The sequence below is a fragment of the Marmota marmota genome, unplaced genomic scaffold (genome assembly GCF_001458135.2).
Source record: "Marmota marmota marmota unplaced genomic scaffold, marMar, whole genome shotgun sequence".
Lineage (NCBI taxonomy): Eukaryota > Metazoa > Chordata > Mammalia > Rodentia > Sciuridae > Marmota > Marmota marmota.
Genome location: NW_026000142.1, coordinates 30,378,816 through 30,405,377, shown reverse-complemented (window position 1 = coordinate 30,405,377; position 26,562 = coordinate 30,378,816). Strand labels below are relative to the sequence as shown.

General features: G+C 33.1%; 1 protein-coding gene across 11 annotated transcripts in view; it reads right to left on the bottom strand.

The window, feature by feature from the left end:
• Positions 1 to 3,261: 3,261 nt before the first annotated feature.
• Positions 3,262 to 26,562, bottom strand: part of Cd36 (CD36 molecule) — an 83,931-nt gene continuing 60,630 nt past the window's right edge. For all 11 annotated transcript variants that reach the window (XM_048786223.1, XM_015488400.2, XM_015488405.2 and 8 more), the window contains 12 exons: positions 20,580 to 20,740; positions 18,930 to 19,077; positions 18,355 to 18,534; positions 16,974 to 17,065; positions 15,036 to 15,082; positions 11,922 to 11,991; positions 10,705 to 10,892; positions 9,893 to 10,011; positions 8,893 to 8,966; positions 8,322 to 8,376; positions 7,383 to 7,539; positions 3,262 to 4,209 (listed from right to left, as the gene is read on the bottom strand). In XM_048786223.1, coding sequence (XP_048642180.1) covers positions 4,199 to 4,209; positions 7,383 to 7,539; positions 8,322 to 8,376; positions 8,893 to 8,966; positions 9,893 to 10,011; positions 10,705 to 10,892; positions 11,922 to 11,991; positions 15,036 to 15,082; positions 16,974 to 17,065; positions 18,355 to 18,534; positions 18,930 to 19,077; positions 20,580 to 20,740 — 1,302 coding nt within the window. In that variant the 3' untranslated portion in view covers positions 3,262 to 4,198. The remainder of the gene's footprint in view (positions 4,210 to 7,382; positions 7,540 to 8,321; positions 8,377 to 8,892; positions 8,967 to 9,892; positions 10,012 to 10,704; positions 10,893 to 11,921; positions 11,992 to 15,035; positions 15,083 to 16,973; positions 17,066 to 18,354; positions 18,535 to 18,929; positions 19,078 to 20,579; positions 20,741 to 26,562) is intronic.

The following is a 26,562-nucleotide window of genomic DNA, read 5'->3' as shown; positions in this document are numbered from 1 at the left end:
TTAAGCTTGACACATATGCTCCTCTCTCAGCTGCCAGCTTTTGTGACTAGGAGGCAAATCTGGTTGTAGTACATCTCAACTTCCAGTCTCCCATTTTACAATTGCATTGTTTCTTAGGTGGGCATGTTGCAGATTTCTAAATTGGAGATTCCAGTAATTGGGGTTTAGTTTTCATTGAGCTTTATAACTCTGTGGGTAGGTGTTTGAGAGTTGCTATAAAACTCCCTATTGAAAGGGGAATGCTGGTCTCTGCAGGATTTGTGGAACACTGGATCCAGGGTAAAATCAACCTTAGAGTATAGGGACAAAACCTTCACAGGATTCAGCTTCACCACTAAGAATATGAAATAGCAGGTATCTGTCCTGGAGTGCAGATGCTCTTGTGTGTCTGCTCTAGCATACTGGAGCACCAACAATAGTGGGAGCTTTCTCCCTTGGGATCCAGAGCCTAAGTGGTTCAGGCAAGTGTTTCTCTGTGCCTAAGTCAGTCTCTCTTGTTCAGGAGACTTCTGGGAATTTGTGGTTAGCTACAGGGGTTCCACATCTCCTCTCTCTAGGCTATGAGAGCTCTGATGGTGTGGTGGGGGGCACAGATTTTGCAGGTGGTAGGAGTATGGCGGGGATGGCAAGGACCTGCACTTTTCCCGGCTGCTGAACTACAGAGGGCAGTAGCTCTCACTGGTGGCAGGAGCACTCATTTTTTACCAGCCACAAGAACACAGTGTGTGGTCACTTTGTCCAGGAGGTAGAGCAAGCACATGCTTTCCTTGGTGGGGATGCAGCAGACAGGCTACCTCTACTGGCAGTGAGGAGTGTCCCCAGGAGCCTGGCAACTGTCTGTGCCAGGCTTCCCCTTCCATGGGAGTTAATTTTGGATTTGCTTTTACTGATTGGCTTCCCCTTCTGACTCTGTCTTTCAAATTCAGCCTTTGTAATCCACAGGTTACCCCAAGTCAGTTCTTTTTTGATTTCTCTATCCAAAACAAGGCCATCTCCTTTGTCTGCACTGCCCCTCCCATTAGCTGTCACTGCTGGAAGTCACATTGATGCCAAACTGGGCTCTTCTAATGAATAATTTATAAGGTTCACATTTCTGACTTCTGTGACTATTGTTTTGTTTTGTTTTGACAGTTAAGTTTCAGTGCATTCCTCCTGGTACCTACCTCACTGAGAAGCCTCTTCCTGTTTTTAAATCTGGTGTTGAGGAACTCTTGGGATAGCCATCCTTTCACTAGTCTACCATCTTCCCCTCTTCCCAAATACTTTCTCTTTATTGAATACATGGATGTGGGACCCACAGATATAGAGGCAGTACTGTATTTTCAAATAACTTGTCATCAAGTTTATATATATTTTTGTTTGATCAAATCTGCTCTTGATGCTTGCAGTTGGCATTTTTCATTACATTGATTGTATTTCTCAGCTCCAAGATTTCTGAGTTTTTGCTCTTGTATTTCATTCAATCTGTTAAATGTCTGTCTGATCACTTATTGTCTATATATTCTTAAAGCTGTGAGCTTCCATAAAGCAGTTATTCTACATTTTTAGACAGTCCATATATCTCTGTCTCTTTCATTCAATGACATTTTATTGCTCTGTGGATGTTTCCCTGATTGTTTTTGATCTGTGTGGCCATGTGTCAATGTCTGCAAATTTGAAGAAGCAAGGTACTCTTTGTACTTTTTGCAGACTAGTTTTGTCTGGGAGAGCACTTCAACTGTTAGCCCATCCAGAGAATATGAGCAGAGCATCTGGTGAGGGCCCTGCATATGAAATCACTGGGTCTGTTGCCGTGCTAGGGAGTGTCCTATGACCAGGACTGCCCAGTAGCACCTGGCCTCCTGTGCTACTGGGGCAAATGCAGTTCCCAAGTACATCTGGAGATTATGGCTGTTGGAGACTCCCTGTCATTGAATTTTGTCTAAAACCCAAGTTCACAGTAGTTTGCTAAAAGTGATGCAAACTTACGGATTGAATCTACCCTTGAGGAACCTACAGTTTCTTCCTGGTTCCAGGGCACTTCTAAAGGCTATTTGTATCAACCTAGAGTTTTAATAGGTGTCTGCCCAGTGCTGGGTTTTACTGTGGTACACATGGGGTTGGGGTGTAAGACAAAGTCCCATGTTTGCTTTTCTCTTTCTAATAAGTGAATAGTATTTCTCTTCATCTGATGTTGTCTGGGGAAGAGGTGAAATGCATAATATAAAACTGTTCTTCCAACTCTGTCTAGGGCATCTATTGTGCTATAACCAGGTACTGTGTGATCTCTCATCTGGTTTTCGGTTTTCTCAGCACTTGTGTGGAGGTTCCCCCCGCCCCAGGTATGGACAGTTATATCTTTGTTTCTGAAGGGGGACAATCACTTTCATCAATGTGCTCCACCCTCTTCCTCATATATATTAAAAAATTCTCATTTACAGAATCATTTTTTTCTACTGAATATTTTAATATAATCTTACTGTTATATAGACTAACTTCCTTTTTTTACACATTTTAGAAGATTTATGAGAAAATAGAAATTATAAGCTTTACATAGTTCACCCTTCCATATTCAAGAATTAAATTTATATTTCTGAGATCAATATACCCTAGTTCAAAGAGAATTGATTTTTAATTATCAAGGAAAGATGTTTAGAGTTTAATTTTATGTCAATATCTTGGAGAGATACCTATTTTAATTTCAATTTAAAGGAAAAGCTCTAATTTAGTATGTTTCATGTATTGTCAGATTCAAAAGATTCCTCCAAAGGTGTAATGTCTTAGTTTGAGGTTTTCAAGATAAATTTTCAATATTTACATAAAGCATAAAGAGACCATGGTAGTCTTAATTTTGGTATCCTAACAAGTCAATTACTGATCATTTATTCTATAGCCCTCTGTGTTAAACACAAGATAGGATATATCTGTCTTTCCTTTCTATTTTGGAGATTTGTAGGACTAGTGCTTTCTGTAAGAGATGAATCCCTCCCTCCTGAAGAAAGCAGCAAAACCTACTAATGTGTCTTCACATAAAAAAAACTTTGCACTCAAGTCCTGCTATTGTGAAGGATAAAAGTGTGTGTGTGTATATATAAATTATATATATATATATATATATATATATTATATTTGCTCTTGCACTTGGCATAAAAAAGGACGCAGAAGCAAATGGTTAAATTAAGAACGAATATTTCATAAAAAAGTGTGGATTCACCTAGCATAATTCAAGTGGAAATAAGGGTAAACATTTTGTAGCACAACATGTTACACAAAGCACAGGAATTTAAGGAAGAATATCTTTTAATGCTCAAAACCAGTATTTCTGAGGCAACTATGAAAGCAAGAACTATTACAACAAATAACATTTAATGCTTATATTCTCTCTGTAACATTCCATACAATAATTATTTTATATCATATACATCCCTTAATACTAGAACAGCATTCTGAGGTTGCCAGGCATATGTTGCAGCTAAATGGAAAGACAAAATCTGTTCACTTCCAGAAGAGCTATACAACATGAAAACATAACGAAGTACTTAAAATACAAAGAGCTACAGTGTGTGAAAAATTATGACCATCTGCAGGATCAGTGACAAACAATATAAGCCCGTTGTTATAAAGTAAAAAAGTGGCTTTGATGTCTGCTGTACAAAGGATTCCATAGAGAAAGGAACTTAAGCTGTAATAGATGGCTCATAAGCCAATCGCTCTTTTTCCATTTTTAAATGTCTTTCAAAACATTTGATGCTCATGAAATGCAATGTACTGACATTCCTGAGGTCTGTCCGTTGCCAGTGAACAGGGACACTCCTCTGAGTGTGAATGGGTTTTTCACCTTTCATGGAAAGATGGGAGTTAGGAGCCCAGGATTTGTTTATAATGTCCACTTCCTCTCCTTTACCACCAGAACCAAGTAAAAACAATCATTTCATGCTAGAGCCAGGTCTGCAGAAACTGAAAACAACTCGGTTGTATAAATGATGAATTTTAAAAGATGCCTTTTTCTGTTCAAAGTATAGATTTTAATGACATCCTAATCTTTTTGAAATGTGATGCAGCTTAGTGCAAAAAAAAAAAGGGAGAGAGAGAGAGAGAAAGTGCCACCATTTCTTCAACTAAAGGATAATGTGTGTTTTGTAAAAATAAACCATTAAATATCCATTTTGTAGACTGGTATCACCAAAGGTCTTGATGTAGCTGGTGCTTAAGTGCAGACTCATTTACCACCTGAAAAGAAGAGTAAGTGATACTGTTTATTAGAAAGCAGTGGAATAATAAAAATACTGCATTCCTATATATCCAAGATCTGATGCTTTCTGTTAGGCAATCTAATATCTCAAGCAGAATAGAGGGGTTCTATGATGTAGCTCACCATTCAGCCAATGCATGTTCCCATTCACGGATTCAAGCAGTTGCTTCCCAACTTTCAAGATGAGCACATAACAAGCCAAGGGACTGGTAGCTAACTAAAATGCTCTGGACAAACATCTCTACCCTCTTAAGACCATTGTTTTCTTGCAGAGGTGGATGTATTACTACTCTCAAAAGGACCACTGACATAGTCTCCTTATGATCCAATAAGAAAAACACACTTTAATTTTACTATCAAACTTTCTTCTCTCCTATACATCTGTCTCCTTCCTTTTAATAAATTTCCCCACTGAGCTTAAGGAATACTATATCTCCTTCAATTCTAGTAAATCAAGTAATAAAGAAAAAGATTTGTAGGGGGAAAAGTGTTATAAATACAATAAATTTTTCTTATAACCATTAAATGTATGAGCAAAATAAATATCTGTTGACCAGCACTGACCATTTTCAGTTCTGTAACTTGGCTACATGTAGACCCAAGGAAGCTGTTATTCAGAAATGTTTCTGTGCTGAAATTCATCACATAAGTTTAACACAGAATAATTTTTAAAATATTTTCTTTATAAAGGCATGTTTTCCCACTTGAATAAATTTGTTTAGATATTCAGTGAATGAATATTTCTATTACATAAATGGTCTCATGAATAGCCTTCCAACTTGTTATTTCATTAGTGGCATATATTAATATTCCAGGATAACATTTTGAATACATTCTGTTCTAATAGATTTTAGGCAGGGTTTTTCAAGTCTTCTGTGTGTGTGTAAACAAACAATTGCAGAAATGATCCAGAGCAAAAATATTGAGTTGCCTCCCAAGACACAGCTCTCAATATCTTAATAAAGTATATTATGACAGTGGAATGAATCTAATGTTCCAGTGTACATATATGAAAACATTGGTGAGTCCCATAATCATGAACATCTACAAGAATGGTGTCCTAACTAGAATAAGATATATTTCTTGCACGTATGATTATATAAAAATGGATTCTATTGTTGTGTATGTCTACAAATTCCACTTTAAAAATCATTATTTAGACTGAATTATACTTTAGTAATAGTCACATCTATTAAATTTTGATAACACATAAAATGTAAATATTTAAAGCTCAAATAGTTATAAGTAGAAAATTCAGAATTTCATTCTCGTATTGCTAAGTAATATTCCATTGTGTATATATGCCACCTTTCTCTTTTATCCATTCATCTATTGAAAGGCATCTAGGTTGGTTCCATAGTTTAGCTATTGTGAATTGTGGTGCTATAAACATTGATGTGGCTGTGTTCCTGTAGTATGCTGTTTTTAAGTCCTTTGGGTATAGACTGAGGAAAGGGATAGCTGGGTCAAATGGTGGTTCTATTCACAGTTTTCCAAGGAATCTCCATACTGCTTTCCATATTGGCTGCACCAATTTGCAGTCCTACCAGCAATATATGAATGTACCCTTTTCCCCACATCCTCGCCAACACTTATTGTTGTCTGTCTTAATAATAGCTGCCATTCTGACTGGAGTGAGATAATATCTTAGAATAGTTTTGATTTGCATTTCTCTAATTGCTAGAGATAATGAACATTTGTGGCATTGGAGAAGATAATGCTAAGTGAATTTAGCCAACCCCAAAAGCCAAATGTTTTCTCTGATATAAGGAGGCTGATTCATAGTGAGGTAGGGAGGGGAGCATGGGAGGAATACACAAAACCTAGATAGGGCAGAGGGGTTAGCAAGGATGGTGGAATGTGAGGGACATCATTATCTAAAGTACATATATAAAGACCTGAATTGGTGTGAACATGCTTTATACACAACCAGAGGAATGGAAAATTGTGCTATAAATGTGTAATAAAAATTGTAATGCATTCCACTGTCATTTATTTAAAAAAATCAATTAAAAAAAAGAAAATTCATTCAAAGCCTAAGACGCACAACTCCAAAATGGAGTTGCTATTGCTAAAGGGAAGAAGAGTTCACAGCCAGCCCCTAGTGCCTGAAGAGACTCTGAGGAATTTTAAGCTTCCTTGGAACCTTGTTTGCAAACTGGGGATCTAATGCAAAACCCCTTGTGGCAGAGATTGCTAGTCATCACTCAAAAAAAAAAGAAAGAAAAAGAAAATTGGGAATTTCTATATAAGATAGCTTATGTTCATTTGTTTGATTAGAAAGATTTTTAAAAAATATTTTGATGTGACTTTCATATCAAGCTTATCCTATTTATACTGCATGCACTTTTGACATGGAAACTATTGGGTAAATGGAAATACCTCCCTAAAAGACCATTTAAAGAAAGGTTTTTATTTAGAGACAGTAGGGCAAGACTAATTTCTGTTACTGTATAGGGAACATGGTCACTGATAGCTATATCAGTGACCTGAACCCCTTTTGCAATTTGTCCATAATTCTCTTCTCCAGAGTTACTGGGTTTATCTTCTAGCCTGTGAATAACTTGGTTGACTAATGTTATTTCTCAATACTGTTACACTCAAATTTTTATATCATGATTTTTAATTGTTCATCAGTATTTCTTATGAAATATCTAGGGTACACACCCAGGATTTGGACATATAGACACCCTGTTCTTAATATGTTTTGTTTTATAATTCATTTTGCTTCTATGCTTTGAAAAAACAGCATATCTTTTTTCCTTTTAAGTTTTGGCCTACTTAAAAACTGTAGAGATTTAACTTTGAATAAGTTTCTTAGTATGTAGTAAAATTATGTATTTGTAGTTTTTTTCATAATTAAATATAAGAAATGAAGATTTGGGGCAAAAACTATCCATACTAACTTTATAATGGGCACAATTGTATTTTTCCATTCCTCTCAGAATTAAGGCTATAACTTAGTGATCTGCTTGGCAGTTTTTGCCTTATTTACTCAGTCTTGATTTGTGTCTTAATACAACCTCCAATTTTTGAAGCACTAAATATCTCTGGAAAATCTGCACCCAATATGCCACCCCTCTTAGACAACATGTAAAGAAGAACTATATAAACTAATGCTACTTAAGGAATATATATTGCATGTACTTACTCCTCTTTGATCTGCATGCACAATATGAAATCATAAATGCAACAAACATCACCACCCCAACACCAAGTAAGATATTTTCTACCAGGCCAAGGAGTTTTATTTTTCCAGTCACTTTACTTTTGAACATTTCTGCCTTCTCATCGCCAATAGTACCAGTCTGCAATCAAATGAATATTTGCATTATTTGGGAATTTTAGTGAAACAAAATGTTTAAACCCTCCAATTATGGACTATCCTTTTTTTTTTCAAATCCTTGTAGAGGTATTAATGATCTGCATCTATAGGACAAGTCAGTGGGATTTCCTTCGGCATGCCAAACATGACATGTCAACATAGAGTAATAATACCCTTCCCATTAAGTGTGCTGGATAGTATTCTTCAATGTATTAGGACTCATATGATCTTCAGAAGTATGTGAAATATTTAATGGTTTTCCAAGTGTTTCCTACTGGCAGAAACTACAACGGTCAACATTTCTTGTTGACCTTTGTTTTGAAGGCTTCTGCAAGGCATTTTTTAATTCTTAAAATAATCAATTCAGTGGTTTACACTATATTTGGCTAGTCAGGAAGTAGGACAGAGTGCCTGCACCTACTCTAAAAAAATAATAAAAGCCAACTATGCTTTTATTATCACTAGCATGTTCAGTGAGTCTTCTGTAGGACTCTTCCTAAGGAAGAGATGAAACATGAAGAAAAATATATAACAAGCACTTTAAATTTAGATTCAAAATACACTTAAGTATTCTGAAAAAATGAAAATTAACAAGTTTTTATGCAATTTGGTTCACTCAAACATACATCATCAATTAAGTGCAAATTCATCCATATGGGCAATGGGATTACAACTTCAAACACTATGTAAACATAATTTTGAAACATCAAAAGCTTTTTTACATAATAAATTGACTGCTAATGACTAATAAATGAACATACTAACCTCATTAAGCCAAAGTATAGGCACAATATAATTTTTCTTCAGGCTCTTTAATGCGCTGTAATAAACATTGGAAATAATTATTAAAATATATGTCAATCTATTTGATAATAACTACTAGCATCAATTTTCAGAAATAACCAGTATGCCAGGGCAGCTTAAGTTTCTTGATTTTAGTCTCTACAATGAATCACTTAAATTTTAACACAGTTGTTCCTCAGACTTTTAACTCATAATTAAAAATTTCCGAAGTACTCATTTTTCTTTTCAACAAGTTCTATTCAGGGAAGTAAAATGTTGTTTAAAAGTTATTGTCACAGGAATAATTGGATTTTTGTGGTGGGGCCTTTCATTTCACAATCAGAAGTTTACAAAATATGTAAATACCATCTCAATAAACTGTAGGTATTAGTCTGAATTGTAAGAAAATATATCCAAAGTATTTAATAGTTAATATATAATGACATGAAGCTAAAGAGAAGTCAATATTTGATATTCTTTCCACTTTTATAAATTTACTCATATTCTTTCAAGACAATGCTCCAAATCATAATTAATCTTATCAAAGACTCACTCAATCTTTTTTGCTGGCTTGACCAATATGTTGACTTGTAGCCGTTTTGCAAATTGTAAAGTGAATCCAGTTATCTAAAAGGAGAACAAATAATTACCAAATTGTTTTAAAGACATTCTTATAATATCCAAAATCCACTTTTCCTATGATAAAAGAAAAGTTTTTAAAAGAATTTAAAGAAAAAAATATCTTGTAATCTTGTAAAAAATCAATTGGTCCTAAATATTCAATATATAAATACACATAGAATGTGTTTATGCAGTTATGGGTCTACATAATTTTCATATACATGTGTTCATATACACATTTTTATTGTCTAACCTTATATCAAGGTTTTAGTTTTATGATATTTACCTAAAATGGTTTTTGAAAAACAAAACAATAGCAGTGTTAACAAAGTGTAGAAGACCTTATATAATTTTTAATTCCTGAACTATGTGTAGTCAAATATATTTGGTCAGAATCCATGCATCTGTTTGGGGAGGGTTCTGAAGAGCAAACCCAAAGCCTCTCACATGCTAGGAAATTGCTGTATGACACAGCTATATCCCCAGCCCTCCTTTAACATTTGGAAGAAAAAAAAGTCTAAAATAATTCAAATATTAAAACTGTGTGCTACATGAATTGTTAGATTTTTCTTGACAGGAAGTACACTCATAACATATTAATCCCTCATAGAATACACTGACTTCTTATAGAAGGCCTGCAGAAAGACATGGTATCAGAATAAAATAGTTAAAATATATGTATATTTAATTTTTATCAGTCAATTAATCTTATTTTCATTAATAGTATTCCTGACCTAGGAAACATTCAAAAGGCTTAGGAAGTTCCATATGCTGAAACTCAAATTGAATTTTCTTGACATTTATGTGCAATAGGAAGAAGTTAATGTAACTTTTACTGAAATTAGGTTTCAGTAATTAAGAATGATTCAAAAAGTATGCTCGATATGTGACGGAGATAATTTTCATTTTTTAAGAATAATATATATACTTACAGGTTCAACATCCAAGAATGTACTATGTTCTTCTTCATTTGGACTTAAGCCTTCTATAGGTTCTGAAACATCAGGACTTGCATGAAGAAAATGAGGAAGCGAGATGTACACAGGTTTACCTGAAAACAAGTTTTTAGAATCAATTGTAAATTTCTTCTTATATCACTCAGAAAATATTTCTTTAAAAATCTTTATTAGATTAAAAACTACATAGTTGGTTTTGAACATGGATTACAGCTCAAGGGTAAAAGAAAAGTATATCAGGTTACTATTCTACAAAAATAAAACCATCCTACTACTCAGTTCTTCTTTGGATGTCAATTTTCAATACGCAAAGTTCAGCAGTTAATCACAAAGTTTCAACTTATATTTTTTTCATGTTTGAGCAGTAATAGATCAATGGACCTAGGATTTAGGAATAATTTTTCTTTCTTCCTTTGTAGTCATGATAGTATGAAGAATATGATCCAGAAGTTTTGTCAATTCTTGCTTTAGAGACATACTGAAAACACATTTACCTTTATTTATCATTTCTAGGAGAAAGAACAATAACGCATGGATAACTTAAAAGCAGCACAGGTTATGAACCCCCTCCACCCCAATAACTAAGTTTTGCAACACTGAAATAAAATTGAGGCCTCAAAAATCACATGAAACCAAGACCAACATTCCCTGTCACCAACACTTACATTCTGCCATCATCACTGTCTTTAATGTTAAATTGGGGATAGAAAGGGAGTTTAGGCAAAATTTCTACTTAAGGAATATTGCCAGTTACATCATGAAGCCTGACACTGAGCACATTTACATACCTTCTTTGCACTTGCCAATGTCTAGAACACCATAGGATGTACAATTTTTTGAGATAACTTTTTCTGTGCAAAAACAATGGTTGTCTGGATTTTCAACTGGAGATGCAAAGGCCTTTGCTGGAAGAACAAATCTATACACAGGGATTCCTTTCAGGTCAATTTCAGATCCAAATTCAGCATAGATGGACCTAAACAGTGATAAAAATAGCTTTATCAAAATAGGCACATTTGAAGATTTATTATTTCTTTATTTTAGTTTATATTCATGCTTTAATTTAGAAATATCAGATACTCTAATTTTTTTTTTTAGAATTTAAAATTATTAAAAGAAAGTTTTCTTGAAGTTTTAAGACATATAAGAATTCACTACCTGAGTGTGAAATATTCTTTTGTTCTCAAAAGCTTTAGACATTTAGGGCAAATTTTGCTTATGAACTACCATAGAATATTTATATCAAATATATTTATCATAGTAAATTTCTCCAAGAGAGTAAATATTTATAACTTCAGAATTCATTATTTGTACCCAATGTAAATTAAGTGAAATTTCTATCTTTCAAAACTAAATCTTGAGAAAAGCCACTCATTTAGTGAGTCATGTTCATGTGCATGCACACATAGATCTCTAGCATTTGACAAGCATCCACCAGCACCCTAGGAAATGTAGAAGATCTCCATAAATATTCCTTCAAATACTCAATAACCCTGTGTGAAGAAACACTGCTCTCATTGTTCTGAGAGATAGGACTGTTTTAGAGATGTTAAAGATCTGCCCACAGTCTCAGTCCTTAGGGATAGGACTGAGATTCAAAGGTAGTGACATGCATGGGCTCCAGTGCTTGTGGGGCATGAATTGAGCCCCCACCAATTTGAAAAGATGCTGTAGTGGCAGAGGATAGCCATTTATAAATAAATTTGTGATAGCTGTATCATCTTTAGAAATACTGGACATATCCTTTTAGACATGTTATTAAAAATAAATGCATATTAGGTCTTAGAAATGGCAAAGAAAATTATTATAAGTGGAAGTGTATAGAAGGATATTTGCAGAGTTAAACATCATGAATGCCATATGCTGCATTTATTAAATCAAGAAAAAATTCCTTAAATACATTTTTACAAATGACAATTATTAGGTAAGGGTTTCCTGACCTTCATTTTTATCATTTGGGAAACTATGTCTGACTTTCAGACATACATTGATGTCTTTCTCTTACCTGCAAATATCAGAGGAAAAGAACTGCAATATTCGAGTCTTCTCAACAAAAGGTGGAAACGAAGCTGCATCTATTTAAAAATAAATCCAGTGGCAAGCGATTAGATTAACATGCATTCTAGAAAAATCTAGAAACTTCTATTCTAGCATAGTCAATGGAAACGATATAAATCACCTATGTAAAAATTATCTAATACTACAGTAACTTTAAAAAAAGTAACATGTACTTTTGCTTTGAACCATTATGTCAAAAAACATTTTCATTTAAGTTCCAGTGTGCATTTTTACTAACATTTCAATAATACTAGCTATAGTTTGAGTGCTTGAAAACCGCATGTGGCTAAAGGCTATCCTTTTCAACAAATTTGCATATCATGTGCATTCATAGGTATAAAATTAAAAAATGGTAAAATCAGATGTAAAAGTTGTGATTTTTATGTGGTTTTTGAAATGCCCTTATTCATCACCAGAGTGGCTTTTTTTTTTTTTTTGGATAAAGTTTATTTAGAACTCTAGCTATATTGTCATTGTTCTTGTTTTTACTTGCGATTCATTCATTTGTACTAATGGCTGATTAATATTTTTAAGACCACGAAGTTCTCTAACTAGTGTTTCTTGCAAATCCTTTCAAAACATATCCATCAAATTTAAAGAGGCATTGTTTGAGTTTATTGAATTCCATAACTATGATTATAATCCATAGCACTCACTGACTAAATGAAGAAATAACTAGGTAACTCCTCCAGTTACTTCCAAAATATTACCAATTTGAGCACCAGTGAATGCATGCATTCTAAAATGTTTAAACTCATCCTTCAATTATGCATTCCAGGTTCTTTTTCTGGCAAAATTTTAAACCCTATGACCTTGTTATCCTTCACCGATGCTCTTGTTATATGTGACTTTTTTTTTATTAGCTACACATGACATTACAATGATCTTGGCAATTTATACATTTGAATCAATTGGGGTATAATTTCTCATTTTTCTGATTGTACAGATTGCAGAATCACACTAGTCATAGAGTCACCTATATACATACAGCAATCATAATGTCTATTCTATTATAACAAAATTACAATGATACTATGGTCACTGCTTGATCCTGGCATTCAGAGGACAGGATATTAGAGTTTAAAATCCCCATATTGGTCTTTATAGGGCATAGCCTACAGCTGTCTTTTAGTTCATTCACAATTGAAAGAAAATACATTGAAAAACTTTAAAAATCATTATCTGAAATATCATTGAAAATATGCCATAACTATACTAAACAATCACCTTGTACGATGATGATCATAAGGTGGCTTACCTTTCTTCCCCAAAAGAAATGTTCTAAATGTGGATCTTACTTTCACTTTGTCTTTTCAAACTTACTGAAGGTAGGAGATGTACTACTTAAGCATGATGAAAACACATGGGCATCCTTATTTCATTCAGTATGTCCCCTCCCTCTGCCAAACTACCTCTGCTCTTGGTCTATTTTCTGCTTCCATATCTTTACCTTCATGCCTAATTTTCACAATTGTCATTGTCACTAACAAGTCATCTGACCTCTGCTTCCTTTTGTTACACTTATCCTCTGCTTGCTTTGGACAGAATTGTTTAATGATTTTTTTTCCCTTAAACCCATACAGGATTCTTTCTTCTTTTGGAGCAGTTTAGTGCATTTCTCTCAGTCCTAAATGACTAAGTATTCTGTTGGTAACTCTTAAAGTTAGTAGTGTTAAGGCACTTGTCTGTTTATTTGTAGAAATACTCTTAGAATTGTTTCCAAGGCCTAAAATCCTACAAAGAAAATACAATAGTGCTTTTGCTGATTTTTTCCCTTATAAGATTTTAATAAACATGCAAAATTCAGTTATACCTTTGGAAAAGTAAACAGCTCTGGTGCTTCCTTTTTACATAATTTCCTTTGTCTTTATCATTTTCCTATAGTGCATTCCCTTGCCTGCTTTGTAAACATTTTGCATGTATTTCTAAGCAGATAAACTCACCTGATTTTAATCACCTCATAGTATTTCATTCCCATTGTTTAAAAATTTTCTTTTCTATTTTGTTTTGATAAAATTGTACATGCATATTTATCTTATTCTAATTAGAACCTCATTCTTGTGGATGTACATGATGGTGGGATTTGCTTAGGTTTTTTCACATATGTACATGGGAAAATTATGTCATATTAATTCCAATGACATTCCTATTCCTATCCTCCCTTCCTTCCCTTCATTCCTCTTAGATAATGTGCTGAACTTCTGTTCTTTCCCTACCCTCTTATTGTGTTTTAGCTTCCGCATATTAATGAACACATGCGACCTTTGATTTTGGGGGGGTTGGCTTATTTCACTTAACATAATCTTCCATGCATTTACTGGTAAATGTCATGAAGTCATTCTTTATGGCCGAGCACCATTCCATTGTGCATTTAAACCACAATTTCTTAATTCAAACATCTGTTGAAGGGCACTTAGACTAAGTCAAATGTGTACTTTTCTTTTCTTCGGGAAAATAATTATCCAAATCTAACAAAACCTCAAAGTTCTTAATTTTTTCTCCCATTCTAATTCTGAACTTATTTTTAACATATTTTTAAGGTTAATAGCTAATCTTGTTATTTTTTTCTTTGCTCTCCTATTCTGACATCCAAAATATATGGTTCAGTTCTGCAGCTTCTCTCGTTCAGCTCTGAATCTCAGAGAAGAGTGTTTTCCCATGTGTAATTATGTTAATTTCTTTTCAATTCTGTTATCTTTATGGTATTTGGAAAAGGTCTCAAAAGTAACTATGTCTATAAGCCTGTTTTTTTTTTTTTTCTTTTTCATTTTAAGCAACTTATTTCCATTGCCAGGATAAGAGTTCAGTAAGTACAGGTTTTACAAAGCAAACATTTCCTAGTAATGCAGTAAGAACTAATCATCTGCAGTTAATCTTCAGAAATACCATAATGTTAAACACACATTTACTAAACCCACATAAAAATAGAGACTGAATTATTTTGTGGGGACTAGAAGACAAGTAAACACACCCTTAACCTTCAGAATAGTGTAGGTTTGGGGCTGTATTGTGCAAGCAGGTGAATTGGGTTCATGGTGATTATTACCATAAGTGTTCTTACCTGTACCATTAATCATGTCGCAATAACTTGGCCAGTAGGAGAGATTCCTTAAGAATAAGAGAGAAATTGAACAAATATTTAAAGAGAACACCTTACTTGCGTTACTTTTTCTACTAGGATTCAATACCTCTGCTAACATAATGAAAATTAAGATGTGACAAATGAAAAGTTTAAGAAATGTTCTAATTCATTTGATTCACATTTTGTTCAAATCTTTCAAGCTTATTGCAATAAAATACCATCAGTGGCCAGGTTATAAATAAATTGAGATGCCTAGTTAATCAGAAACTATTTGGAATAGTTATAGTTCTAAAAGAAAACATTGAAAAACATTTTTCAGAAATATAGATCTCTACTTAGGGAAATTTCCTTCCAGTAAAATAAATAAATATTTGGTTGCTTATTGGGTATTCATACTGAAGAGGAGGAAAACATTAAAGGGGTACTAATGAAAGCCCATTATGAGGCAGAAGAGGGGAAAGAAAAGAAGCAGATGTTTGGATACAAAGAATTCAAAACATGTAAATATTCATTTTTTATGTTTTCCTCATTATAACACTTGCATAGATTGGCATTAAAGTAGGATAGTGTTTACTAGTTTATGTATTAATGTCTATGTAAGAGCTAGAGAAAGCTCTGGATGTGATAGAAAAATAGGAATAATAATTTCCCTCCATCTGTAGGCATACTTTTGGTGATGGAAAAAAATTTGTTTTTTCCCACTCATTATCTACTGAGATGTCAACACAAGCCGTTTTTTAATTTTAAACATAATATGCTGTTAATAATGTTTGGTCTTGTCATGAGGAGTTAGGTCAACCCTATAGTCTTAAATTAATGGGTAATTCTTAATCTAATTAGTCGTACTAATTAACTGTCAATAGTGAAATGCTCATTGTTCAAAATGTAAACATCAGTTGGTGATTTCCCCTAGAATAAATACTTAGAAGTGTTTGTTTTCCTCCACTGGACTTTGGTATGAAAAGATGTAACTATGAACTCTTTAGAAGAAAGAGGTACTACACTAGTAAATATTTAACTATTGCATGCAGTATTAGATAACAATCCAGTTTTAGGCAATAATTAATAAAAACATGTAATGTCTTTCAGTTTTGCTTATTTTTTCAGGAAATAATTGGTCTAAAGTACAGTTATAAACTTTGAGAAAAGTCTTGCTCACCTGATATTTTTAGGGTTCTATTTTACACATATGAAAAAATATGACTCCTTTGGATGAGGTTGTAGGAGACCGGAGAAGGGAAATAATGCACTTAAGAAGCTGTGCATTATTATCAGAAGTTGTTCTCTTACTACTTCAAAGATATTTCTGCATTTAATATGCAAATTCTAGCACTGTACTTAAATTCATTCTTGTATTCAGTTTGGTTTAGCTCATTTTACCTTTCTTATAGAAATCATTTCAAGATTGTTAGCAGGAGGAAAAAGTTTTTGCATAGATTCATTAAGTTTCTGTCTATATAGACACATTTAGGATATGTCACTAAAATGCACAATTTTTATTTGACACACTTAGTTATAAAAACATTAAAATATATTCTATTTCACTAGACTACCAATTAATGTATTGATTTTTCTTTTCAGTTATGATTATCTCATTGTATGGGTACACAAAAATGCTGGATATGTAGCAGAGATGATAATAGTCCCTGTGCATTTCTTTATATAAGAGAACCTGTGCATAAAGGCAAACCAAACTAAGCAGTGCAGATGTTCAACAGCACAAGCTTTGCTTTGCTGTGAACCTGCAGTTCTCATATTTGATGGGCTAATACCTGGCAGAACGGTAATTTCTAGGGCTGATATACAGCTGCCACTGGGGTCACAAGTTGAGTCCTCTGCCTTAAATACCACTCCTGCCTTAGAGTAGTACCCTAGTAACTACACACACACACACACACAATTTACCCAGAAACTTACCTTTTACCTTTATAAGTGTCTATTATGGCAACCTTGCTTATATTATCTTTTCCACTGAAGACTTTATAAACTCCATCAGCAGTATCATTGTACTGAAAAAATATGTCCAAGAAAAAATTACTTGCAGAACAAGTCATATTTCCAAGTTATATGTAAGTGACTTACTTGCACATTTCTTAAATAGTGGTAATTCACAATATTATTGCTTATATCATGCAATAAAGTTTTTAAATTATAAGAGTTAAATATTTTAAAGGGTAGAATACAAAAACTACCTAGAAATAAGTTCAAAATGCTGAGACAAAGAAAATAAATACCAGAAGCTTATGTGACACAAACTCAAGCCCTCTGTGTCATAATTTAGCCAATGAGACCATTCCTATTATGTTGAAGTGAGTGCTCATTAAATAAAAATTCCAAGAACAAAGATAGATTTTCTAGAGTTTTAAAAAAAATTTGATTTTTAGAAAAAGTGCATATTAATTATACAAAATATTGTGTTTCATTGTGGCATATTTGTATAATTTGATTAATTTCAAGCCCCTATAATCTCCCCCTCCTCCCTCTTCATGGTCTACCTTTTATCTTCATGAAATCTCTTTAATAAATGGTGACTAAAATGATAAAGATCAGACTACAAATTTTAAAAAATAGCCAAGGAAAGAGTTCTGAGTCTTTTGAGTTCAAATAATAATTGAATCCCTGATTCCTTAAGGCTTTCTACATTGATATTTATTTGACATATAACTTTGCAATCCTAAACACTGTGTAAAAGTAAAACAACACTAAAGAACTGAAAAATATAATGTTCACATATAGTGCTAAATAAAGACAAAATGTCAATTCAAGACAGTTTATTCTTTCAGCAATTTAAACCATCATCCTATAACTAAACAAACCATTGAGTCCAAATGTTTTTCTTAATTTCCAGACTGCCACTTCATGATATTTGTGAACCACTAAAATAAGGCATACTGACCTAGCCTGAATTTGCACATTTCAATAAGACAAGTTTTTAATTAAGTTTTAAGAGTAACAGGATAAATCATTAAATGCAAGAATACAGCGTGGAACTTGACTTTGTGAAAAGAGTTGCAATAAAAAATTTAAATAAAATTATATATTTATAAAAATAGAAACTCTTAAAGTTAATTAAATTAAGTAAATTTTCCAACTAGAAAACTGAAGCCATCTGAAAGGGATACTTTTATGAAAAACTTAGGATTTATATTCCCAGGTCAGGAAGAGGGCTAATACACTAAACTATACTTTGCCAATGACATATATCACATACACACACACATATATACATACACATACACATACATATATATTTATATAATTAAAATATAACAACATGCCATTCATATTGAATACTTACAGGAAAGAACACACCAACTGTGGTAGTAATAGTGTATGGAACCAAACTCAAGAATGGATCCTTGTAGCCCCACAACAGTTCTCTCAAAGTTCTGGTTTGGAACATAGAAGATTTTGACTTTTTGATAAGTGAATTGAGCAACACTTGAACAAATGCATTTTGATAGATATGGGGTGCAGCCTAAAAAAATAACAAACATCATTTAAGGCACATAATTCTAACAAATAAATGAATTTGTTATTAGAATAAAACTTCTTAAACTATGTCTAAAATTATTGCTAAATCCTGCCTGGCCGAAAAGTGTAATTTCTCTAGCTCATTGCCAGCCATAAGATAACATTCCAAGTTAAGCCCTTGTTTGATGTTTGATTCATGATATGCTTAAGCAGTCTTCCATTTCCACTTGTTATGATTTTTTCATCTTTACAAATGACCATAAGTCCATTCTAAATAACAGAAGACTATGTTTTCATAAAAATGGCTAAATGACTAAAATCTAATGATAATTTCAAAGATGAGATTGTTTCAAATACTCCAGGACCCAGCATAACCAGAGTTGTTGTCTGTCTACTCACTGCTACAGCCAGATTGAGAACTGTGAATGTGTCATTCTCGGTTCCAACTGACAGTGAAGGTTCAAAGATTGCAGCATTGGGCTGAATAAAAGAGACTGTGTTGTCCTCATGATCATGAGTTATATTCTCCTTGGCTAGAAAACGAACTCTGAAACAAGCAGACATAAGCAAGATTTAAAGAAACTATCTCATGTGATCATTAGATGTCAAATGCTACTTATTCAACAAACACTATTTGAATCCATAGAATATGTCAGAAATTATGCTGAACAATGCTGTTTAAAAGATAAATTAACCAGAGTAGAGTCTCCAGCCAAGTAATCAGAAGTATTTTGTTATTTCCTCATGAATAAATTAATGGCTCATATTATTTCAAGAGGTCTCAAAATAAGATACTAAGATATATTAAAATCTCTGTACAGATATATTAAAGATATGTGTTCAGAGCTCTATTCTCCTTTGAGAATAGTTTTTATATTTAAAAAATATAAAAATACCAAACAGTACCCAAGTCAAAATTACAAGTAATGCATTTTCTCCCAAATAATTATGTTAAAACTTGAGTATAAATCATTACTTAAGAACAAGCTACTGTAATTTTAGGAGCATTTGTGGATATATAGTAGTTGAAAAAATACCAAAATAATTGTGATCCCAATTGAAGGGTCTTATCCAAATTGAAGTGTACTTGTAAGATTATACCAGTAGATGGCAGTCATTAAGAGGAAAATTCTTAAAACTGAGCCCTGCCTTCAGAATGTACTTTCAATAAGAACATTACTCTATTATTTTACTTAAAAAAAAAAATACTAAGTTTTGGAAAGTGTTAGTTAATAAGGTCAAGGGAAAGAATCTGTTATGGATTTTTCCCAAGACTTCTTCCTTCGTATTCCTGCCAAAGGTAACTTTAAAAATGATCTATGTTGAATCTCAAAATAGCCTGAAGGAATTACAGTATTCATTGAGATGGTGTTTGTTGAACTAGAATTAAGTCTTGATCCAGGCAATTTCATGCTTTGACCGATGTCATATTATGTCAATGTTTTATCAAGTTCACTTTAGAAGCCATTAGACAAGTAAGTCTTTGGTTCTGTTTAGGAGAAACATCTTCTGATAGTTCTGATTTCAACTAGATTCAGGGTATAATTGATACAGAAGCACATTTAGCTCAATACAGAAGACTTGCAAAGTAGTAACTTTAAAAAAAAAAAAAAGAAGTCAGTATTTTTCGGATTAAGTCATTCAGGCAAGCAAAAAAAAAAAAAAGACTCCATTTTGGTGATATGAGAAAAGATAACCTGTAGTTGATCAGGAATCCTTTTAAAATTGTTATACAAGGAGGAGTTTATTGTTCATAAAATTTAACTTTAAACTCAACTCTTCCTCTCCATATCTCCCTTGTTGCTTCCCCTAGCAAAGCAAGTTTATCTAACACATCCCCTGGTTGTCCATTAAAGAGGTTAAAGGCTCTTTATTCCACCTTTTCAAAACATAGCCATTAAATTCCTAGATTAGTATTTTATGCAGGTAGCAATAATATACTTTGAAAATAAGTCAACCTCAATACAATGGAATACATCAGGTGGGAACCTTCTCAGCAGCATTCACGCTCAAGGTCAGAGTGCCCCTCCTGTGCAGGGACTCACTCACCTGTATGTGTAAGGACCTCTTTGTTTAACCTTAATGTTGCTGCTGTTCACTGCCACTTCCTGTGGATTTTGCACATCAAAGATCCAAAACTGTCTGTAAACTTCTGTGCCTGTTTTAACCCAGTTTTTATAAGCCGTTGTACCTTCTTCAAGGACAACTTCCTAAGAAAAGAAAACAAGTTTGAGTTATTTCATTGTAGTAAATAAATAGCACTTCTGGAAGTTCCTTTATAACATTTAGGCAGCAAGAATAAAAGGACCACTCCCAAGCATCTTACTCCCGAGGACCTTTGCAACTTTATCACACTCTTGCAGCCAGATATTTTTGTATTTTTTTTTCAGCTAGAATATTTTCAACATACTACAGTAACCTTATTTAGTTAACCTTTAGGAAGAGAATCAGAGTGATACAGAAGCCATGGCTGTTGATTTTAAGGTAAGTTTTATAGTGACACTGTACAATATTGTAACACTAGGTACCACATTTTATTAAGCATGTTCTATTAAAGTTGTCCCAAAAAATTATTAATTAGGTTGAATATTCTTCCCCTAAGTAGCTATACCAAGGAGGCAAAAAGAAAAATTAAGAAAATCTAGTAGTATTGAAAGCTTTTTTCCCTTTAAATGTTAGATGACCAATGGGATGGTGACTTAACATTTATTAAATAAATAAGTACTTATGGATGAAAAACACAAATGTGAATTTTTTCCTCTTCAAAGACTTGCTGAATATGACCTCCTCAACTTTTAAAATATTTGTAGTAATGCATTAATTCATGTCTCCAAAAATTATAGCTGCGTAATACTTCTTTATTAGATTACTAGTTTTTGAAGAACAAGACAAGAAGATGCCCTGTTTGTGTAGGAAATTTTTTTAATAATTGATATCCCTAATTTTGAAGAAAGTCATGTAGAAAATATGCCAAGGACAGAATTTTGAAACCCTATAATAAAATCATGGCATTTGCAGGTAAATGGATGGAGTTAGAGAAGATAATGCTAAGTGAAGTTAGCCATTCCCCCCAAAAAACAAATGCCAAATGTTTCCTTTCATATAAGGAAGCTGATTCACAGTGGGATTGGGAGCAGCAGAAGGATGGGAGGAATAGAGATAGGGCAGAGGGGTTGGAGGAGAAGGGAGGGGGCATGGGGTTATTGATATCATTATTATCCAAAGAACAGGTATGAAGACAGGAATTGATGTAAATATACTATGTATACAACCAGAGATATGAAAAATTGTGCTGTATATGAGTAATAAGAATTGTAATGCATTCAGCTGTAATATATAAATAATAATAATAATAATAATAATAATAATAATAATAATAATAAAAAAGAAACCTAGTTCCTCACTTTCAGAGCTTTGGGACTAAGTGAAAAGTCACCAAATGCTTGAGTGTCCTTTTCTTTGTCTGTAAGATGAAGAGGCTTTACCAAGATTTTCTCCCAGTTTCCTTCCTCATCTTTCCTTCCCAGAGCTGGAAGTCTATGAAACTGCAGCGACCAGTGTGAACAAAGTCATTTATAGCTGGTAGCATTTCCAAGGAAGCGCCTGGGGAAGAATGCACCTGGTTCAAGAACTCCAGTTTACCTTAGTGTGCAAGAGGAAGAGGAAGAGGAAGAAAAAGACTTCATAGAAAATGAACCTAGGGACTCAGGAACGATCAGACCTATTTTGTTTTTTCCTTCACCTGGAAGCATCTTTCATAGAATAACAGGAAAGAACAATGGATATTATCACATTTTCCAGTAAAGTGCACTGAGGCTCTGAAAAACCATGGAGCTGGCTTGAGGGGTAACCTAGGCAAACTGTGGCATAATCCTGTGAAGATCCTGATCTTTGACCTTTATACTAGTCTTATTGTACATCATGCTAGTACTGGCTTTTTATTTTTTCTTTCTGTCACTATCCGTACTTAATTGGTAGAAGTTAAGTTAGCTTCTACATCTACATGATATTATGGTGTTTAATGCAGGGAAAAAGGGAATTCTTTAGAGAAGAACTGGGTATCCAGTTAAAATGCAATTACAAAATCTGTGCTTTTGCAATCCACATACTCTGGGAACAAGAGTTGCTAAAGCGACTCTAAAATCTCTACTGCTTTTACAACAAAATGTCCTTGAGGAACTTTTTGTTTGTTCTCCAAAAGGCTTATTTCCATACTATGCTCAAATACTAAGGAAAAAAAATTACATAAATTATGACTGCTCTTTTAAATGTAAAGATATTTGTCAATGTTGAAACTAAAAACTATGTGGAAACTGAAAACTGCTCATTTTCCTGTTTTAAAAGATTATATGAAAGGAGAAAACACACAAGATTATTCACACACTATATGAAACTTAAGGCCAAAGGCAATATCTATCATCATGTGACTCTCAAGGTGTGTATTTTAGTCCTTAATGATAAGAACTCAGTTTTTATGGAATTGAGAAGGGCTTATGACAGAATGTGTCTGGTAGGAAAGAATGCCTCCCTATCTTTAATCTATGTGCCTCTAAGTCCCAAAACACACTGGAAGTGTATTATGCCTTTTTCTTAAAGGCTGTAAGTCGTTTTGACTTGTTTCTGGAGATTTTTTTTTTTTTTTAATAATGGAAAAGTTGAAACACAACAACTGATAATTCAATGTTTTCATTTCCACTTTTTAAGTGTACAACCATCTAATTTTCAAAGATAGAAAATGGATCCAAGCAAAATAGATGCGTAGTTCAGTGTCATATGCCAACTTTGTAGCAGATAATGAAGAAATCAGGTCTTTTCATTCCAATCTTTGAACAAGTCATGGCATAATGGAAATCTCAAAGACAAGTACTGGAGTAGGCAAAATAGGAATGGTGTTTCTCAGATGCTAATACTATTATATGTATTATAAAACTGTATATCTGCTTATTGAATGCCAAGAATGCTACGTATTCCTCTAATTTTAAAAGAAGATATTTTATGACCTTTGTGAATTAAAAAGTATGGTTTTAAATTAAACTGGATTGGACTATCTAGCCTATTTGGAAATATCTCACTAAATTTGAAGTACAACACTCTTAACCATGTACACAGGAAAAGAAATATAATTTAAGATCCCCTCACTTAGTTAAGTCAGTATTTGCTGCTGTGGTTAAATATGCAGGGACTAGATTCTAACTTGGACATTCTCACATTGCATGATCTCCAGTTGTGTTGGAAGCCATTGACCTTGAAACTTCTATTCTTCTGTGCTAATTTGAAAGCAGATGTTTGGGATAGTAATATCTCCTATATACCCACTTGATTGTTGCTGTTGCATGAAAACTCCTTGACATAACTGGCAGGTTTAACATAATTATTAAAATGTTCTTGCCTTATTCCTATGTGGAGTACATACAGCATAAAGGCAGAAAACATGTTGTCTCATTTCTCAAGGATGTTACAAAGTACATATAGCAGATTTGAACCTATGAGTTAAACTCTTGCTGTATCTACCTTGCTCTAACATTGTAGTGACTTTTTTTAAAAGCATAGAGTGAAATGGTTAAACTAGATGCTAGAAGTCTTATCCAGTTTGGAAACTTAACCATTTAAACTGGGCCACTTATTTAATTTCTTTGTAACACAGCTTCCTTATTTATAAAGTGAGGATAATAATATTAGTTTGAACCATATTTCACATTTTATTCTTGAAAGTGAAAACAAGATGACTACTTTTTCATATGATTTAAACATTTATCCTTACAAGTTGATTAATAAATGTAGGCATTTAGGATAGTGTCAGGCCCTAGCAGACATTCAATAAGTGCTAGCTATTAGTATTATGCAAATCCAGTTTACTCTATAGAGGGACAACTCTATCATTTAGTTCCCACACTGCATTAACCACTTGGTTAGTAGTATTTATTGCCTAATCCATTGCCAGTAAGTCATGAAATGTCCTGGGACACTTCTTTCTGCTAATAATTATTTTATATCTATTCCCTCTTCATTAAAATAAACACTTCCTGGATGAGCAGATACATACTGAAAATAGCCTCCATCCTCCTACCCACTACTGAAATTTACTCATTAACTGCCTAAACAGCAAAATTTTCTCATTTAAAAAATGTTTCACATTTATTCATTATGAGTGCAACCTGAAAGACTATGAATTATAATATTAGCAATAGTTGTGCTGAGAGTTGAGTTTTAGAAATCATCAATTAAAATCCAGAATAAAATTTGGTAAAAGATAGTAGAGTATATTTTTATAGATATATACTGTTTAATCTTTTTTCTATGCTATTGTATGAATTTAAAAATTTTTAGATATTTCTTGTTTCCTCTAGTTATGAAATATAATACAAAATCATCTTTAATAACTAATACTTCAGACATTTGAGCTTTATGATACTGTGAAAATACACACTATCATGTCTAGAAATACTATTATTATATTTTATTAAAGTAACAGAAAAATTCTATGACTATTGATTCAAAAGTTTAGTCCTTCTAATATATAAATAACCAATTTGTTTTATCCTAAGGAATTTTTAAACAAGCTATTGGAGGGTTACTTTCAAGAATGGGAAAGTAAATGATTGCAAAATTGAATTAAGTAATAATTGAACATTAGTCTTTTAATAGAAGTCTTTAATATTTCTTGATGTTTTATAGTTTATCAGAAAATTAATTTATTTAAAATTACCTGTTATAAAATAATGATGAAATGTTTCGTGAATAACAATATCAAGTATTAAATTTTGCAAATGGGTTGCAGAACTTTGAACTTTTTAAAGTGCTTTGATAGTCTGTACATTCATGGAAGCTCCTGCTCTTCACTTTTAGTCTGTCTAAAAAGATTGCATATACCTACTAGCTCCACACAAATCTATCAGGGATTATACTAAATAACATTGGTTGAAAAAATTATAGCTATAAAAATCATGAAGTCTCCAGAAATTATCCTTTGGAAATAAAGAGCAAAAATAAAATAGAAATAATATTTCTGTACTATTTAGGCCACTTCAAATAACAGTGTCAGAGTGTCATCTTTTAAATAAGGGAACTATCATAGAACTCCAACTCTATGCTTTACCAAACAATGGAAGATGATTTTCTGATCTTTTTCAGTCCAACATTTTAATCTTTTTCAAAATGATACTTGTGCATTAGTAGCTTTCTCAATTTGCTATTAACTAAATGAATAGTATTCAATGAGTTTTGATGATAAATAAGAAGTCACCAGTACTAAAATTTCTTAAATAATTGTGAAATAACAACAAAACTCTGAATCCCTGCCTTAGGAACATTCAGAGATTTGGCCTGTACTATATGACAAAGACATACATAGGTCCAATATAATTTTAAAATTAGTTTTGTAAACTAAAAAGAAAAAAATGAAACACTCTTACGTTAACAAATTAAAAATCCTAGCTTCTTTTTTGGAGGGCTGTGGATTGAACCGAGGAGTTCATACTTGCTAAACCCAGGCCTTCCCACTAGCAGCCTCCTGAGCTGCACAGCTTATTTTAACAACTAACATTGGTAATGTCAGTGTGCTTACATAGGAACCTGAGAGCAAATCTATCTTATCCTTTAATGTGCCACAGACCTTGATCACTGTGGGGAAACTGACGATGGATCTTAGTCTATGGATGTGGAGTGAGCATACAAGGTAAACTAGCCTTCGATCCTTCTTTGAAACTTAAGTCTTCCATCCAATTTCAGTTCAGTACCTCCTCCTCAAGTTTACATTCATATTTCTCCATTTTGACTTGTAAAATATTGCACAGATAACATTCATTTCAAAAATAAGAAGGAAAAGTACTCTATTTCTTAATGTCATCCCTTTGTTATTTCAAAATCATTGTTGACCATGTTCCAACCATTATTTCCTTAACTTCCATCATCCAGAAAACATTTTATTCTGTCTTTCCTTGAGTTCTGGTTTCCCATTAACTTCTAAGAAATAATATTCTTGTTTCTATTTCTTTATATAAAAATCACTTCTTTTTTTCTGCTTTTGTCTTCC